This window comes from Typopeltis vanoorti, chromosome 23, assembly GCF_054136105.1.
Source record: "Typopeltis vanoorti isolate ZY-2024b chromosome 23, IOZ_Tvanoo_1.0, whole genome shotgun sequence".
Classification (NCBI taxonomy): domain Eukaryota; kingdom Metazoa; phylum Arthropoda; class Arachnida; order Uropygi; family Thelyphonidae; genus Typopeltis; species Typopeltis vanoorti.
The window spans coordinates 73,770,594-73,789,634 of NC_143571.1; the positions used below are offsets into that span (position 1 = coordinate 73,770,594).

The window sequence follows — 19,041 nt, forward strand, 5'->3', positions numbered from 1 at the left end:
TGATTTCTTTTCAATGGGTTTGTATTAATTATTCAGTCTTGCAAGTCATTGTTTATGTTGTGCTAATTTTGCTTTCCTTGATGGATTTTGCATACAGTTCATCTTACACTTGACTTGAATTGTTAAGAAAAGAGAGGACGTTTTCTGCGTGACATTTGAACATAGCAAAGAGAAATGTTTTTGTTGAATTGTTTGACACAGTGGCTAAGATGTTACTTTTCTTGCCATTCTTAGCCAATAAACTACAGCTTATTTTGTGTAACTATTTTAACATTTTCAGCATTATCAGGACTTGGTTTGTAACAGAAAGCAGTTAATGCTCTTTGCTATTTGATGGCACAGATTGGTGCAATTTATTCTCCATCAAACCTATATGTTTCATACCTTTGCATTTATTGTCTGAGATGTTGAACATATCAGACATTTGGTAAAATGGTTTGCAAAAAAACAAGTAATACTGTTTTCATGTAAATCTATGATTTTGAATGTGTTGCAGGTTTCTAGTGTTAAGAAGGTTCCACATTGTAATGCTAAATTAGCTAATCACTACCAGTCCCACAGAAATCTTTTCATTAATCTTGCCCTGTCATTAGGTTACCGCTTATGATGTGTGTTATTCCTGATATGTAAATCACTGCACAACAGCCAGCAGTATTTTTGAAATTACAATATGAACTACACAGTGAATAAATATTCACTGGTGTATTCAGTGCCTTGTCATCCTCTTCTTCTCTGGCTAGTGAACTTTTCTTGTGAATTCATTCAGCAGCTTGTGAGTCATCAAGAGATAAAGAATAGCTTTCTAGCTTTTCATTGTTGAGCATCTTTTGACTACCAAAAAAAATTATTCACCAACAGAATTTAGTTTCTGCCACTGTACTATGAAATGTGTTAATGTGTGAATTGAATGATAGTGCAGTTCTTTTTGCACAAAACTAGTCAAGTTTGCTAAATAGAGAAGTGTGAAAATAAGCCAAGAATAAAATATGCTATTGATGCTTCACACTGCTGTGACATATATACAATACCTACTTTGTAGATAATGTACACATACTGCCCATTGAATTAGGAACTTTGAAGAAATCACTGGTTTCCTTATAGGCCTGTGACTGCCAATACTGATCCTCTTCAATTCCTTGCACATAGGTTGGTGAGGTATGAGTCGAGAAAAGCTTTCACTAATGCTTCAGTCAATTGTTTCATGCAGGAAGTTCTATTTGTCTGTATAAGCCTTCTCAGACAATACTGATCTCACCCCTGTCTTAGGACCACAGTTATGCTTCTTAAACAAGCACTGATTAGACACGTGGGATATCTCTCCTTTTGAGGTATGAAACCTGTCAGCTCTATTGTTTTCAAAATCGTGAAAATCATGACTCCAGCCAGACAGGTACCCACAGTAAGCCCCTTATTGAACTCTGAAAGATCCTTTGTTTTTCCATTTGTGATCAACACTATTGACTATTACTGACCAATAGCATTCTTAAATAGTTGCTTAGAACACGTGACCAAGTATTTTGCATATACACTGCATGACATTGATGTACATCTGCATAAAGATTTCTGATTCAGTGGCCAGTATGTATACATGTTCACAATGTATTAAAAAATATGATAATGGACTTTTTAAGCATTGTGAACTCTCATTTCATCTTACAAAATGCATAATTTCTACACACTTGACACATACAACTTTGCACCTTGTAATATGTGGAACAGCTGTTTGCTTCATGTATAATGCTCACATGCAATTTTTTTGGCTGATTGTGAAGAGAAAATCACCTTTCACCAAGCACCATCTAACTAGATGGGTAGCTAGAATTTCCTTCTCATATCAGTACAGTGTTGATTTGAACTGAACATCAAAATTTTCAATAATTTTTCATGCTCTTCTTGCTGAAATTCTGAATGTCTCTTTATATATGCAATTGTAGCTGAATCCTCTGCCTGATAAGTCACACTATTTCCTTATAATGAAAATTATTGGAGTTAACTAATGACATCACTGCCATCAATTTCTTTATAATTATAAAATAATTAAAAATGAAATTATAATTATAAAATAATTATAATTTCATTCAGTTAAATTTTAAAGCTGTTGTTTTGATATTTGACACTTAATTTGAATTATTTTTTCTCTTACAGCATTTAAATGAACAGGCAGCTACACAGTTTGAGTCCAATGATCTAAAAATTGCCTTGAATGCCTTATCATTAATGAATGATTATGTGGTGCCTAGTATGGACTTTTTAACTGCCCCAAATGCCTATAACTATGATACTCGTGCAGCAGAAGAAATACGAAGTCGGTGGTGCTCTATGTTGGGTGAGGAAATTGCAAGTAAGCTATAAAATCTAAGTAGTTTATGTTAAATACTTTCCTTCCTTTGTTTTTATTTATTTTATTATTAATTCTTATTCATACTCAACTGTGCCTTTGTTAACTTTATATGTGTTACTAGTCCAGCTCCTTATGCCTTACTTAACTCTGTTCTACTTTACCCTTAATATAACCTTATTCTACTTAATTCGCTCAGTTAGTCCTTAATCTTAACCTCTATTCCTACTGCAAGTAAATAGACCCTAAGCCTTCAGTCAATCTATGAAAACAGGTTACCTAATTTCTTACACATCTCAATCAGAAAAATTTATTTGATTTTACGACTGCACCATTCTAATTGAATTTTATATAGTCTGAGAATTTAGGGAAGGAGCACAGGCAAAATCATAAGTAAATTACATATATTCATGCAGCTAATCGTGGCAGTTCTTTATCTAATTGGCACACAGATTCGCTAACTTTTTTTAGAGATAGTGCATTGGCAAATGATCAGGCAAGGTTGTTAATCAAACAACATTTTATTTTAACTAGTAAGAGACTACAATTTTAAATTACACATACTCAAAGGAAGAAAATATTTCTCTCAGCCTATCTATACTTAATAGGCATAACATACCATTGACTATTTTTTTATATAACATTCACTTAACTTCATCACATTACTAAACTATCTACAATAAACGGGCATCTGTCCCTTGAGTTACAACTTAAACTAAATACTTCAATCTTATGTACAGTTATACAATCATTTCACCCATACATAACCATAACACAACGTCTAACATTTCACTAACACTTTCCCGTAAGCACTTTCGTTACATGTGCTAATTTCAATTATACTTATCTTAAACATTAACAAAATGTGCTTGCTTATGGTACTCTTTTACATTGTTAGTCCAGTCAATTGAACACAGCTTCAACATGGATAGCTTGACTCTGCTTCTTCATCCTTGGTTATGATTGTCTCTTGGACAATGTGGTGGTTCTTGCTATGGAAACTGTCCGATACAGTCGGGGTGATTTCCCGTTGATTGACAAGGTCATTGCGATTCCTCATCAGGTTACTGGGAAGGATCTGCCAAAGTCTCTGTTACATCCGTGGGTAATCGCATTCTCATGGCACACCCATGCAGCCAAGCAGGAGCTCTCCCAATTACAGCCTCGCCTCCACACACCTGGAACTGGATCTTCCGAGATAGGGAAAAACTGTGGACCAAAAAAGTTCTTTCTGTCCTGTCTCAGTCCTCTTAAATATCTTTTTTCTAATCCTTTGTTCCAATGCTACAGTATCTGGGATTACCCATTGCCATGATGATTCACTTTAGCCCCTCCGTTCGAGCATCTCTATTTGGGGCACTTATTTATCATTCACAAGACTTTGTGAACGTTTGTTTTTGCTGATTCATCATACTAATCTCAGTTAATCCTCTCTTTTGGATTTGCATACAACTTTCATGGGAATTAATTAATGCATTTTACAATAAAATAAAACATTTATTCAGTTACTACATAATTTCTATTGTAAACATGTCTGAAAACCTCTGCAAAAATCGAGCTTGATAAGTTAATTAATTTAACTTATTATGTGAGAATTTTACAACAGAATTATTTGGATTTGATAATTATAATGCTGTTTTAACAAGATTTATATAATGCTGCTATATATTGTTTTCTAATATATTGCTTTGTATATGTTTTATAAAATGACTAGATTTTATAAACTTTCAAGTTCATTCACTACTTCATATGTGAAATGTATACCCATTTGAGAATATATGTAGTCTGTGATTATGTGAGAATATTTTTGCATTTAAAGAAGTTGTTGAAAAAAATACTTTAAGAATGAGTAAAATGGGTACATAATGTACGTGAATAAGGGTAGCAGGTGTTATGACACATAGGGGTAAGGTGAAACGTTGCAAGGAAAAGAAGAGTAAGAAGAAAATTGAAAGATGAAAAAGGAAATAAGGAAGAAAGTATAGAAATCAAAAAATACCAAAAATTTATTGGAAAGGAAGGAAAAAAAAGACATGAATGAAATGAAGCCTTAAGTAGATAATTAGAGAAATGATTTGGATTATGGAATATGAGGAAATAAATAGATGGACATTGTAGCACATAAGAGTAAGAAAAGGAAATAACATTGTATGGAGATTGCAAAATAAGGAACATAATTAACAAAAGGATGGCAAAAGTTTGTTTTCTGAGTGCAAATAATCAAGATCTGATTGAAGCTCTGCAAGATATACAGAAAGAGATTATTGTTATATTTATGAAGACAATTCATGAGAGCTAAAATTGTGAATCTGCTTTTATGTGATAGAGGTGAGTTGTTGATGTGCACTTCACTTTACAGTGCAATAATTGCAAATGACTGTGCATACGCTCACATTCACATACATACACACACAAATTGCACAGAAACGTTGATGGTTGTATTAAGAATGTGTAGGGGTTTGATTTTGAATGAATGTTGAATTAGGTATGCGAAGAAACCATTGCTTTGTATGAGAGAGTTGTTGGAAGGCCAGAGCATCAAATATTCAAGGAAATGTTAAAAGTGAATGTAATTAAATAGGTTGTCTGTGTGTGTTGGGGGGGGTATGACTTTGAATGTGGTGGAATTGGATCCTTCTTATGTAGGTAGAAGAGATAGCCACCTTCTAGGGAAATGACTAATAGGAAAACATACTTCACCAGATTATTGATTAAGGACAATAGGACAGAAAATGAGGGATGTGTAGGTATAAGCCTCAGAGTCGAATGTTATGCTAGTGCACTATATATTGGGAATAATGGGGGGATCGTTGCAATTGCTGTAAAGTTACTGGCATTAATGAATAAAAATTATTGAATTGAATTAATTAATTAAATAAAAAATTAATGAATATAACAAAGATCTGTATTTAAGTTTTGTCGATCTGGAAAAGGCATATGACAAGGTGCCAAGAGAGAAGCTATTCAATACACTACAGTTATATGGTGTCAATGGGGCATTATATCAAGCAATTCTTAGTCTTTATTTGAGTTGTCAGTCAGCAGTTAGAATTGAAGGAAGTACAGGAAGGTGGTTTAATATTCAATCTGTCAGACAAGGATGTATATTATCCCCTCTGTTATTCGTTATCTATATGGATCACATTATGAAAGAAAGTAGTATTAAACCTGATATCAAAATTGGAGGTATTAATCTTAGCCCTTTACTTTATGCAGATGATGTTATACTTCTAAATAAATCCGCTACAAGTCTGCAAGATTCCCTGACTAAACTGAATAACTGTTGTAATAGATATGGTATGAAGGTCAGCATTAAAAAATACAAAGACAATGAAAATATGCAGAAACATTGAAAATATCAACTGCATTGTGAATGGAGAACTTATAGAATAAATAAAACATTTCAGCTATTTAGCCATGAATTTTAATGAAGATGGAAAGTTAATTATGGAAATAGACAACAGAATCAACAAAGCTGGTATGGTAAAAAGTCAACTGAATAAATTTATATGGAATAAGAGAGAAATTAGCCAAAACACTAAATTAGCTGTATACAAGACAGTGTTTAAACTAGTTTTAACTTATGGATCTGAGAGCTGGGTTAGAAGTAAAACACTTGACTAGAGACTGTAGATATGAGAGTCCTGAGAAAGCTTAGGGGCATGAACAGATGGCATCAATGGCAATATCATATTAAAAATGAGGATATTAGGAAAGAAGTTGATATTGTCAGCATCCAGGAATGCATTAGCAGAGCTAATCTCAGGTGGTATGGTCACTTAAGCATAATGGGAGAGGAAAGATTAGCAAAATAAGTGTTCTCTGCCAGGTTGGCAGGAAAACGACCCAGAGGAAGACAAAGATATAGGTGGATTGATACAGTAAAAAGTGCCTTAGAAGACAGAAATATAAGACCTGATAATATTGGAGTCTTGACATTTAGTAAACTGATTTGGAGGAAAATTGTAGATAGGTAGTAATGATGTAAATTTTTCTTTTAGTACTATCATATCCTGTACATCCTTTGAGGGTATATATCAGGAATTTGATGCTGATGATGATGATTAATTATGACAGCATTGCCCTTATCAGCTTTAGTTACATATATTATTATTGAAGAGCTTTTCTAAAGCCACATCGAAATGAATGCTGTCAATTATTATGAAAAGTACATTATAGCTCCAAACATTCATTATTTCTAACTTAGATACTTGTCTAGAGGAGAAAATGGGTTATGATCCTGACTTGAGGGCATTGATAATATGGTTTGTCCATATTGCAATCTTTGTCAAAAGTATATTGTACATTTTTTTTTTTAATTTTTATTTCTTTTTATAGGTCATATTTTAAAAGTTTAGCAGTACATCAAATTTTTTATGGCAGCTTATCACTTTTCATTTGGGAAACATACTGCTTGTACATAAGTGTTGCTTTACTTCCATTTGTTTTTAAATAAAATGATAAGATTTTGCTCAGTATCACTACTCACTTAAATTGTAATTGCGCTTCTTTATTTTATCACATAGCTGATACATGGCAGTTTGCTTGTTTGGAAGTGGACACAGTAATATAAAAGCTATCCTTTAGAATAGCTTTTATATTAGGGGCTTTGCAAAGAATTTGCAGTACTATTTTATAATGAAAGTTGACTATAATTATTCATTTATTATCATTTTAAATGTATTGTAAATAGTTTTTCATATTTTATAGGTCAAAAACAGGAAAAACTTCAAGACTTCCTAAGTAAACTACTTGATCCTAGCACAGAATTGCGGTTGTGGAAAGCCGTCCCCCTCCATCGATTTCAAGATTTACCTGAGAAATTTCATTGTGTTATGGAACTTGTTTTAAGGAGTGGTGAATGGGAAGCTGCAATGAAGAGTGAATGATCCTAGCTGAACATTTTTCAGTAGGCAGAATTTTGCCTGTTTTAGTACTTCCGCAACAGGAAGGAGATGGAATAAATATATTCTTGTCTCCTTTCTTCTCCAGAGTTCTCAACTCTGGGACTGAGAGCTGGAAACACTATGCCATAGCTCACCTTGAACCACAGTCCATATCCCAGCTCATCTGATAACATTTTAGTTCATAAATTGTCTCTTTGGAAGTGTGTGCAAGTAATTGCCATCATAACAGTGTGATTATATTGATCGAAAGCAAAGCTGTTTTATGGATGTTTTCATAGTGAAATAATAGAAACCAAAGATCGGAAACTGCTTTTCACGCCTAAGCATTTATGGTACCATCTCAAGTTGTGTTCCACCCGATTATGTCCAGCAGTGCACCGGTGGTATCATTTATATTTAAGCAGTGAATCATACACCAACCAACCCATATGCAGTCTTCATCAGGGAGGGAGGGAACAGAAATCATATTTGTACAGTTATGAAAAAAGTAAATTATACTTGACTTCTAGCACTGCTATCTTGGTGCTAAGGCCTCTCTGTGGCATGTCATCTCTTGTGCGATATTGTTGCATTATAGATCTGATAAATTCAGAGACTACAAATTGTACAGTCCATGAAATCTTTGTTGTACAGGAACTACATCTGTCATGTTGAACTGTAATCCAGACAACTGCACGCCTGTTGATTAACTGTTGTAGTATTGTTAAGTTTGATGGGCAGCTCAGTATAAATAAAACAGATGAGTGCATCGTGTATATGCATGCAAAATTGGGGGGATGGGGAGAAAATAAATGGGGAGAAAAAATAAAGTTAACTGCTGAGTCTGCAGTTGAAATTGCCTCACTCATTTGTTGATAAAATGTGATAATAAAAGTTAGGTCTTTTATAATTAGCAATTTATTTAGAAATTATGTGTATGTATATATGTATATATGTGTATATATATATATATATACACACAACATGCGCGTGCATACACACATCCGTGTGTATATATACTTGTGTGTACATTATAGTAGTAGTGTATTTTCACACATTTCTAAAAGTTTTAAAACATTAACACTTAAATTATAAATTTATGAAAATGCATAATAGTTATTTAGTGAATGTTTTTGAAATGGCTGTGCATGTAAATACTAATATGTAAATATGTATAGAATTTCAAAAAAAGAAAGGAAGGAGAAAAAAGTTGACTTGTCACCATTCATTTATTTACATTTTTAATTTAATTTAACAATAATGTGTGAAATATAAAACATCAATAAAGTGAACAGTTTTTGAATTTGCTAATTTCTAAATTTTTGGCACATTTATTCTGCAACCAGCATGCATTATATGCATTTTTATGTAAATGTAATTTGCGATCCCTTGATTAGCCTCAGAAAAGCTATATATTATAATCATGATTTGGATAAAGAAAATTTGTCGCTGTAAGATAGCAATTTAAAAACAAAATTAATTAAAATATACTTTGATATGGGTGTTTGCATCCAAAAGAAATTTTAGAATCCACTGTATATGTGCATTCACATGAGATGGCATTTTTGCATCAGTATATCATGGCAACAGGGATCTTCCCATGTTTACTCACAACTTTGAGTTTTATGCAGAATAAAGGTAGAGGAAATTTTTAAGTGTAGCTGTTTTTTAATAGTAAAGCAAAAACTCATTTTATTTAAAATTTCTTAGTTCAGTTCGTTAAATACAGATTAGTTTATATTCATTTGTTTTATTCGCTTTTTATACAAGTCATAAATGATTGTCCACAATGATTGAAATTCTCATTTATGTAAGTATTTGCTGGTAATGGGAGGCCTATATAGTCTTTTGGTGATGCTAAATTGTCTAAAGAAAGACTTAGATTAACCTCACAAGTCAGGATTATCAGTCTTGGAAATTCACAATACATATACACATAATACCAGCATTTATGTATAGTTAAGATAGTAGTTATCTGTTGTGCTCACATCATCTTCCATCTATTCACCTAGAAATGCACTTATCTTTAGCATTGATGAAGGAGGAGACTACTACTCAGTAAAATAAATATAACTTCAGTTAGATTTATTTCATTCCTAGTATTGAAATGTCAGTTATGTATTAGGCATAGTATCCCTTCAGAATGTTCACAAACCATTCTAGGAAAATATGATGATGATGTATATGCACTTCATATTCAGAGGGAAATGACATTCCCATACACTACCATTGGTTTTTAGAATTTTAGTGTGCAGATTATCATTTCTCTTTATAAAAATCTTATTGGCAAAACCTATCAGAACATTGCAAATTTACTCAGTAGCAGGTCGTTTCTTTGTACATGGGAAGCTTAAGGATGTTTCAAATGTTTATTTTAGATATGTTACTTGTAACCTATTCAAAACTTGGGATGAATTATTAATTTGTTAGCAAGTTTTACTTAATGTGGACCACATCCAAACTTTAGGGTTTGTAAGTGGGCTATATGACATTATATATTTATACATTAGCAGCCACCTAGTGAATGTCTTATAAACATTTGGCAGAATTAAGAAATAAGTGTACAAAAATAACTTTTAAAGTGTATTTATAACAATTATTATTATGTGACACCTCCATGGAGTCCAAAGACTCATCGAGGGAGAGTGTGCCACCAGCATCGAACGATTGAACCCCTTCCAACTACTAACCGTGCTCAAACATGCTTAACATTTTGCGTGAGCCATTAGTAGCAGAGGCTCTACCAATCGACTAACCTTTGCTGGCAAATATTGTCTTTTAAAAAAAAATTCTTTTAAACTTTGAAGATGAAATTTAAAAATGTAAGTACATTAACAGAAATCCTACTGCATATTAGCTTACTTTTCATTCGTCTGGCTTTCTTAAATGTTTTTTTATTCTTTCATCAAGTTTTTTTTTTTTTTTTTTTTTTTTTTTTTTTTGTAGAATAATGGTTTTAATGAAATAATCCATGTGCTTTTGGGGGGGGGGGTCTTACTGATTCGGTGCATGTGGGAACAACTTTGTGGAGTAGTTGGTTGTTTTGGATTTATGGCCAGCCAGTGTATTATGTCTATAAATTGCATGTGGTCTTTTGGCTTGTTTCTCTGTTTTGCAGAGTGAAAAACCTTAGTTTCCAGAAGAAAATCCTGCCACCTCTGTATGAGACTGGCTAACTTGCCTTCAGATGAAAATCCTTGATAAAGGTTCTTTGCATCCTAGACGGGATTCAAACCCAGGTCTTTCCAACCACTGTCATTACCAGCTGAGCCACAGAGGCTCCTAGTGGAGCAGTGATAACACATAACATGATAACACTTGAGAATAAACATATTCAGCCAAGTTCAAACAAACAAGAACAAAATATTTTGTTTTCACTACAGCCTAATTCAAGTTACACACCAAATATAGAAGTCATAGAAGAATGCATAATAATTGTCAGTGGTTACAACTTTTTCCAATCATGACCTTTTTTTAAGACAAGTGGAAAATAATTTTTCAGTTAAGAATGCAATTCAATGATTATTTATGAATTATCATTATTGTTAACTAATAATATAGTATATATACAGCTGGAAAGTAACATGTAGCCATGAGCTGTGTTTTTCAGTCTGTTCCAAAGGAAGGTGCTAATTTAACTTACTTCAATAAAGATTATTTTCTTTACCAGTAAGACTATACTGACACGCTACGTGATCATCCAAGTAATAGGCATCTCAAAAACATTAATGGAATGCAAAAGCAGAAATGCTTTCTTTAAGTCATCCCCAGTGGTTAAATTCTAAACGAATAAGTTCAGGGGCCCTATACAAAATAACCTTTGTGTTTACCTTTGGATGCTATCCGAGGAAGCTTCAAACCTCCGGTCCTTTTCATCATGCATTTGTAATTAGGTGACTGTTGATATTGACTTTATATACACATTCAAAACTGTAAACAGTTGTTGAATAATAACACAATAATGTAGGCATAATTACCATAAAGGTAGAAAAGTCACAAAAGAGAAAAATGTTCCTACAAAATAACCAGTTGCATTTACCTTTGAATGTGATCCACTGGTCGAGTGTCCAGCAAATCTTTCCTTTCGTTCTGCGTATTAATATTATCGCATTGCAACTGATGGGAATTCTGTTTTGTGGAGTCATTACAGATCTCTTTCTCTTCAGAAACTACACATTACAAACTCGTTTTGCATTATCATTGTCATCCAAGCTATTTTTCTGGTTAAAGAAGGTACCAATGCACTTATCCATAGTTGAAATACCGTATTTATTCGATTATAACTCGCACCCCTGGTTTTACTTTTCGGAAAAAGAAATTAAAAAGTTTCGTGTATACCTCGCACATGAAAAAAAGCTTAAACACGTTCATATCGAGGCAAAAGTAACTTGCTTCCACGGTAAACAACATGCCCTTCCCAATAACCACTATACTGCAGAGGCAAGAAAAACAAGTACAGTACTTTTATTATGTCAGTGAATAAAGTACAAGCACTCTGTGTAATATATTTCTCAACATGCAATTAGAGACAACTGGGATAAAAATGACACTAATTAATGAATCACATGTCCCCTCATACAGAAACTGTGTTGTATAGATTCAAGCAAAACCATATGCTGCACAGGCAAATATAGTATCTAACTAAAAACTATTGTTATTAATTAGATGTGTGCGAGTTCACTCACCTCAAAGTAGCAATAAAATTCAACCAAACGTGTTAAAACTAAGAAATATATATATATATAGTGAATGTTGTTATGGCAGTTTCACATATTATTGGAATTCAGTTGAAGATTAGCATTTCTATTCAATTGTGGGCTTGCTTTTATCTTTCTGTCACGCGATCTTTTGTTAATACCGCACCAATCATATGCATGTCTTAATAACCTGCCATTGCTGTCTGTTTCGCGTTAGGCTTAATTACCGTAAAGGGAGAAAAGTCACAAAACAGAAAAATGTTCCGGGGCCGCCTCCCGGAACATTTTCTGCATGATAATCTGCATAAACAAGTTCCGTGGCCGGGCCCCAGCTGAATTTAACCACTGGTCATCCTCCAAGGACAGTAATGTCACACTATCCACTTATACAGTGATTGTTTTCAAGATTAACAGCAAGAAACCTATAAGCAAGCTGAAAACAGTCAACATAATTTCCTTTCTGAAACACCATCTTGATGTTTTGGATAATAATAAAATTATTATCCAAATCTATAGTTTTATCTATAATAAAACTAATTTAATACTAGTATTAAATACTAGTCTATTCATATTTTCAGCATTTCATTCAGGTCAAATTGGCATAAGGAAACAATACACATATTATATATATGTGCATGCAGGCACCACAATAAGTGAACTGAAAAAGAGACACGGGAGGGGGGGGGGAGGTGCAATTTAGGACTTCCTTTGTACATCTACTTCAAACTTCTCTTTCTCACCAGTGACCTTCCAAATACATAGTGAATGTAGTGGACCCCTAGGTAATTCTGACCACTATTTAATGCTTGTCTCCTCCCCATACAACTTATGGTTTACACAGCCACTCTCATACAAGAGGAATTTGGCATTATAACAGTGCCAAGTGGGACAGCCTCTGTGACTTCTACACCTCATTCCCATAGTTGGACTATTGTTTCTGGCCTTCTAACCCAAACATATGCACCGAATGTATCACTGGAGTAATCCTTACTGGCATGGAAACATACATTCACACTACTCTGAACTGCCATCCCCTAAGCCCTGGTTCTACAATGTGCCAAGGCTGTACAAATAAAAAATCAAGCATACCACAACTGGCTTACATCAAGAACTCCATCCTCCTTTAGTCTTAAGCCTGTAATAGCTGCAAGAAAACTATCAGTACTTCAAAAACAGAGTTTGAAAGAGCAAAAAGCAGGAAACTGAATTATTCATGATTTTTATCCAAGACTACTCCCACCCCTGTCAAACCCAGATACCTCTATTGCATTATCACCTACCAAAAAAGGCTAATCTTCTGGCTTCACACTTTGCCTCCAATGCATGCATAACCGACCATGGTAAATCCCCCCTCCCTCCCAACCATTCAACCTTTTGATCGAAAGTGATCAGAAAAATGTTGTACAAGTTAGACACAAAAAAAATCTTCTTGCCCTGATTGCATTCCTCCAATTGTCCTGAAGGTTTGTGCACTAGAATTGACTTCTATCCTGTGTTGCCTGTATACTCTCTTATCTCATATTTATTTCACAGCCTGAAAATTGGCATATGTTCAATGCATTCCCAAGAACGGCAACAAATCACTGCCATCAAACTATCATCCTATCTCACTCACCTCAGTCCTGTTTAAAGTAATGGAGAGAACCATCAATTCCCAACTCCTACACTACCTCAAAGGCACCCAGCTAATAAATGACCACCAATATGGATTCTGTCACTACCATTCAACAGGAGATTTACTCACATCTATCACCCATCCCTAGACAAATGCCATGGAGAAGTTTGGTGAATCTCAAGTGGTTGCACTTGATATCTTCAAAGCTTTTGACTGAGTCTAGCACAAAGGTTTACTAAACAAACTCTCATCATTTGGTGTGTCCCAGGACTTCTGCAGTTGGATTGCCAGCTTTCTGTCTGGATACAGGCTATGTGTATGATGGTGGATGGTTTCTTATCCTCTCACCAACCCTCTTCTGTATATATGAATGACCTACTTCAGTTGACCACCAACCCAATACATACTTTGCAGATGACAGCACATTGCACTTCTTCCTTTCATTTGATAAACCTTACTCTACACAAATCACCACCATCACCTTCAATTCTGATGTCAGTGCCATCCTCTAGTGGGGTTCAGATAACCTCGTCAATTTCAATGCTAGCAAAAACCAGTTCTGCCTTATTTCTCACAAAAAAGAACATTTTCTCCCAGTATTACCTTTAACAACACTCATATTTCCAGACAAGATGAGATTTCTCTTCTTGAAATTCACCCTGGCATTGCCCTCCTCTGTATTCAGGCCAATTAGATTGATTAATAACTCATCTCTTACCAACTCACTCTTCCCACTTTTGCACATATGTTTGGTTTCTGCAATATGTGTATTCTATAAATATTTCCATGGCAAATGTTCATCTGAAATAGATCAATAATTCCCCCACTCAGTACTAAGCCCATTGGAACATGTGCAACTGCTGCCCAACATGCCTTCACAGTACACCTTGAAACCCACAGAACAAGTTTCTTTTCCTCCTCCTTCATCCCCGCTGCTACTGTATTGTGGAACAGTTTTTCCCAAGGAGTACAATATATAGGCTTTTAAATCAAATGTAAACAAGTTTCTCCTTTCCCAATCCATTATCCATACACAGTACTAATATACTATAAGTTGATTAACCAACCTCTTGTATATGGACTCAACATAAAAAATATATATATAAATATATAAAAAATAAAAAAAAACACTTACTGTAGTGCCTGCATGCATATATCTATAGGCAAAATATTGGAAAGAATAACTAAATCAGGTATATCATTTATATTGATTTCCTTCCTAAGCAGTGATTATAAACAAGAATGTAAATATTTTTTCCTGTAGTATATTGAATCAAGGTTCCATAGATTTTAACAGAAAAAATATACTGCAATTATAAGTGATTTTTAACTAATACTGTGTCTTTCTTTTTATTCCATTATTCGTTATACAATGGCTGCATAGTGAATGATATGAGATATTTGTAAAAAAAAAATTTAGAAAGAAATTTCGAGTCCCCTCAAAAAAGGAACAAGTGTCCCTTTGAAAAGATCCATTCTAGTCCAAGTACAGGATCATCTGTGAGTAGTTAATTAAGTTGCTGATATGCAAAATAAATCACTTTCAGATTTAGTTAATTAACAGAGATAATCTTGGGAACTAACAAGTCCTACTGGATAAAAGAAATAAGATATTAATATTGTTAATTCTTTTTCTCATCTTTGCTTGCCTGTTTATTAACTGACTTACGAGCCAAGTAATAACCTCAATTTATGGAAACCTAATTAATGCTCCAATAAGATGTTTAATCGTATACGTCTATTGCTCATGTATTTTCTGGCCAATTTGTCTGTGTTACAGGATGGTGAAAATCCTGCCACTTTAATATGAAACTGGCAACTCATCTTTAGTTGAGTTGTAACTCACAATGAAAAGCCCTTTATAAGGTCTTTCTGACAAAATATCATTTGATATATTCATTGCTTCATTATCAGGTGAGCATGGTCATGGCTTAATAACTGATTTTATAAGACTGGTCAACAAAGATTCTCTTTAGAAAGATCAAAATGGATGGATTCTGTGTGTGTTTCAAACATAGAATTTAAAAATGGAATGTGTTTTCTATTGTATCAGAGTCTTTGTTCAAAGGCTTAAAAAAAAAATTAAAGTTCAAAATGAATATAAAACAGCCAAAATTCGAATACTTATATATTTTATTATACATTAAGTTAGAAAAATTTTTAAAAATAATAATAATAATAATCTTTAGTTTATAGGCACCATTGTGTATGTGTGTGTGTCTTTAAAGAAACCAGCATTAGTCTTCCATTCTACTAACATTTCATTTTTAAAGTATCATTGCTCCATTACAGTGATGTTCAGGTGGAACTGTTTACTGTGTTATTCACTATACCGAAGTTTTCAGGAAAGTCCAAATGAGAATGAAGCGAATTCTCTGCGATTTTCTGACCCCTTCACCCATCATGTAGAACTGTGTTATAAAATGATGGCTAAGCTGTATAATTTTTAGCTTATGAAAAATGCAGCACTACTTTATAATTACATTACATTAACAAATCCAATGTTAATGTAATTACTTTTAAATCAACACATATTCCACTGGTGATCAATTACACCGTGTTACTTCATTAACCTAGGCATATTTTCAGAAGTCTCTATACTTACTGCATATGCATGAGATAAGAAAGGGTTCTCATTACTGTTATGGAAAAAAAACTTAAGTTTAGTTTGGAAGAATTCACCAACAGTAGCATTGCCAATCTTGCGGCCTGCAAACTTCATTCATTTTCTGAAAAGGCCATCTATCCTAGCAGTTACAGATTCCATTTTCTGTCTCAAAATACGAGATTAAGATTTTGTTTCTTTCTAACAGGAATTTTCATTCCTGGAACAATCAGTTTCAATACTGAATATGGTATCCAGTCAATTTGGATTTTTTTTTTTTAATTAGAATCTTGTTAGAGATCTGAATTTAATTCATTTTGTTCATTCAGATGAAGTTTGTTGACAGTTTCAATATTTGATATAGTACAGAATATTATGATAGTACTATGAAAAGTTTACATCATTGCTAATTTCCTACTGGCAATTTTTCTCCAAATTAATTGTCATCTATTAGGACTTCAATATTGTCAGATCTTATATTTCAGTTTTCTAAGCATGGGAAATGTCTGTATCTTGTACATCTTGATCCCTTATTCCACACAAAGTATTGAAAGTATGCAGTCTTTTGCAAGTGATGTGTAACTTCTTGATACTTGGAAATGGGCTAGACACATAACAAAACCAGTCTTCATTTTTTGGACAACATCGTACCTTTAAATGTGACATAATAAATTGAGGAAATGAAAAATTCAAAACATCTTAGTACAAGAGAAACTAACAGAACTCTATTACAATATTTCTTGATGTTAAATAGGTTCAGATTTGTTTGAACCTCCATTTATTTTCAAGATAGTGTTACATGCCTAAATGAGTCAAAGCAGCTACAGAAGGAATTAATATTATTAGTGCTACAGAAGAAATTAACATCGTTTACTAATTTGTGATAATATTCAGGTTACAATAATAATTTTTGACCAGTGTAATTTATAAACATACACTGTATGCTTTATTTGCATTAGTGAATTTGTTTACTTAAATAATAATGATAATGTAATGAAATCAATATTGAGCTAATAGCAGTAAGGTATAGCTACCATTGCCATTTTTTAATGACATATAAACATGGTTTGTTTCATAATTTAAGTCAGATATTAAGAGGGTCAAGATATAATTGTCCATTGCATAGTACTGATTTACATCTCAGTAGTTATTAGGTGATTAAGGTATTGGAAAAATTGAGGAAAGACAGAATTTGGGACTCAGTGGAATAGGAATATATAATCTATAAGGGACAGTGTTTTTTGTGAAGGGTAGGTCTTGCAATCTGCTTACTTTTTATAATCAAGTGACAATGAAATTGGATAAAAAAAATGACTACTCAGTGATAATACTAGACTTTGCAAAGGCATTTGACAAGATTCCACATTGAACTTTATTGCATAAATTGGAGCAAACGGGGATGGATGTGAATCTAGTGATTTGGATTAGAGGGTGGCTGATGGACAGATATCAGAGAGTAGTTTATGGAGGAGTTGAGTCCAGAAGCCAAGTGACCAGTGGTGTACCACAAGGCTCAGTAGGAAATATTCATTATTTGCTGACAATGGTAAATAAAGGTGATGCAGAGATCCTGCATCACCTTTATTAAGCAGAGCAGCAGTATGAACAAAGGTATGTACCTCTTGTTCTGCCCCTCTAGCCAAGTGATGAAACATTTCCCATACATCAGTTGTATAAAAGCCTTTAAGTATGTTAAACGTTTCTATCATATCCCCCCCTCCTTTACCTATCAACCAACTTTTGCAATCCACAAACCTTCAATCTGTCCTCAGGGAGCATTCCACAGACCACTCACCATCTTGGTCATTTGCCTCTGAATCCTTTCCACAACTTCCTCATCCCCAAGAAACCCATGACTAGACCTGAGCATAGTAATCCAGATCTGGTTGTTCATTGGCTTTATAAAGAGGAATGATAACTCCCTTATCTCTGCCTGTTAGTGTTTTCTTCAATAACCGAGTAATCCTATGAGCCACTCTGGCTACTTTAGAAATATAGCCTCTGAACTTCAGCTCTCTATCTACTGCTATCCCCAAATCATCCCTGGCTTCATCAATTTCCTGGAGTATAGTTTCCTCAATGTGATGCACAGCTTGCAATCTTTGTATCCTAAAATGCATAACCTTACACTTTTTCACATTGAATTTACATCCATTATGGTTTGAACATACTGTCAGTCTATCCAAGTTAATCCTGCACGCTCTCTGTATCACCTTGATGCAGAGAGCTTGCAGGATTAACTTGGATAGGGTATTAACTATTACTCTATCCCAGCACTTCCCAAACTGTGGGCTGCGGCCCCCTTGGGGACCGTAGGTTTTGTTGAGGGGGTGCCGTGAAATAATGAAAACAAATTTAAAATGTTTTAAGACTAAGTAGATTTTTTTATTTTAAAAGAAATGTATTTAACTTTTATTATTTATTATTTCTTTTTTGTTATTTTTTTATATTTTAATGGAAAAATTCACACATTGGTGTTGGTTCACAAACTTTGCTTCCTGCATATTTCGGCGCTTAATGAATATTAGTAAATATTGCTTATTCATATGTTTCATTTCAAAGCAGTGGTTAATTGTATTTACTTCGAATGCTCTCCAGGGAAGCTCCAAATCTTCCTGTCCCTTTCATCATGCATTCGTAATCAGGTACTGTTGATATTGACTTTATATACATATCAAAACTCGTTTTATATTATCACTGTCATCCAAGCTAGTTTTCTGTTACCAATAAAAGTTTCGTATATACTTCACACATGAAAAAAAGCTTAAACAAGTTCATGTGGGGAGATAGTAATTCGCTTGAAGTGGTAAACAACACGCCCTCCCTAACAGCCACTATACTGCAGAGGCAATAAAAACAAGTACTTTTATTATGCCAGTGAATAAGGTATGAGGAGCCTG

General features: G+C 33.8%; 1 protein-coding gene across 1 annotated transcript in view; it reads left to right on the forward strand.

The window, feature by feature from the left end:
• The window catches only part of LOC150093978 (ubiquitin carboxyl-terminal hydrolase 25-like), a 551,531-nt gene extending 542,670 nt beyond the window's left edge, over positions 1–8,861 (forward strand). Inside the window, exons 22-23 of the mRNA XM_090413163.1 lie at positions 2,146–2,341; positions 7,049–8,861. Of these exons, the coding sequence (XP_090269289.1) occupies positions 2,146–2,341; positions 7,049–7,227 (375 nt within the window). The 3' untranslated portion in view covers positions 7,228–8,861. The remainder of the gene's footprint in view (positions 1–2,145; positions 2,342–7,048) is intronic.
• The last annotated feature ends 10,180 nt before the right edge of the window (positions 8,862–19,041 follow it).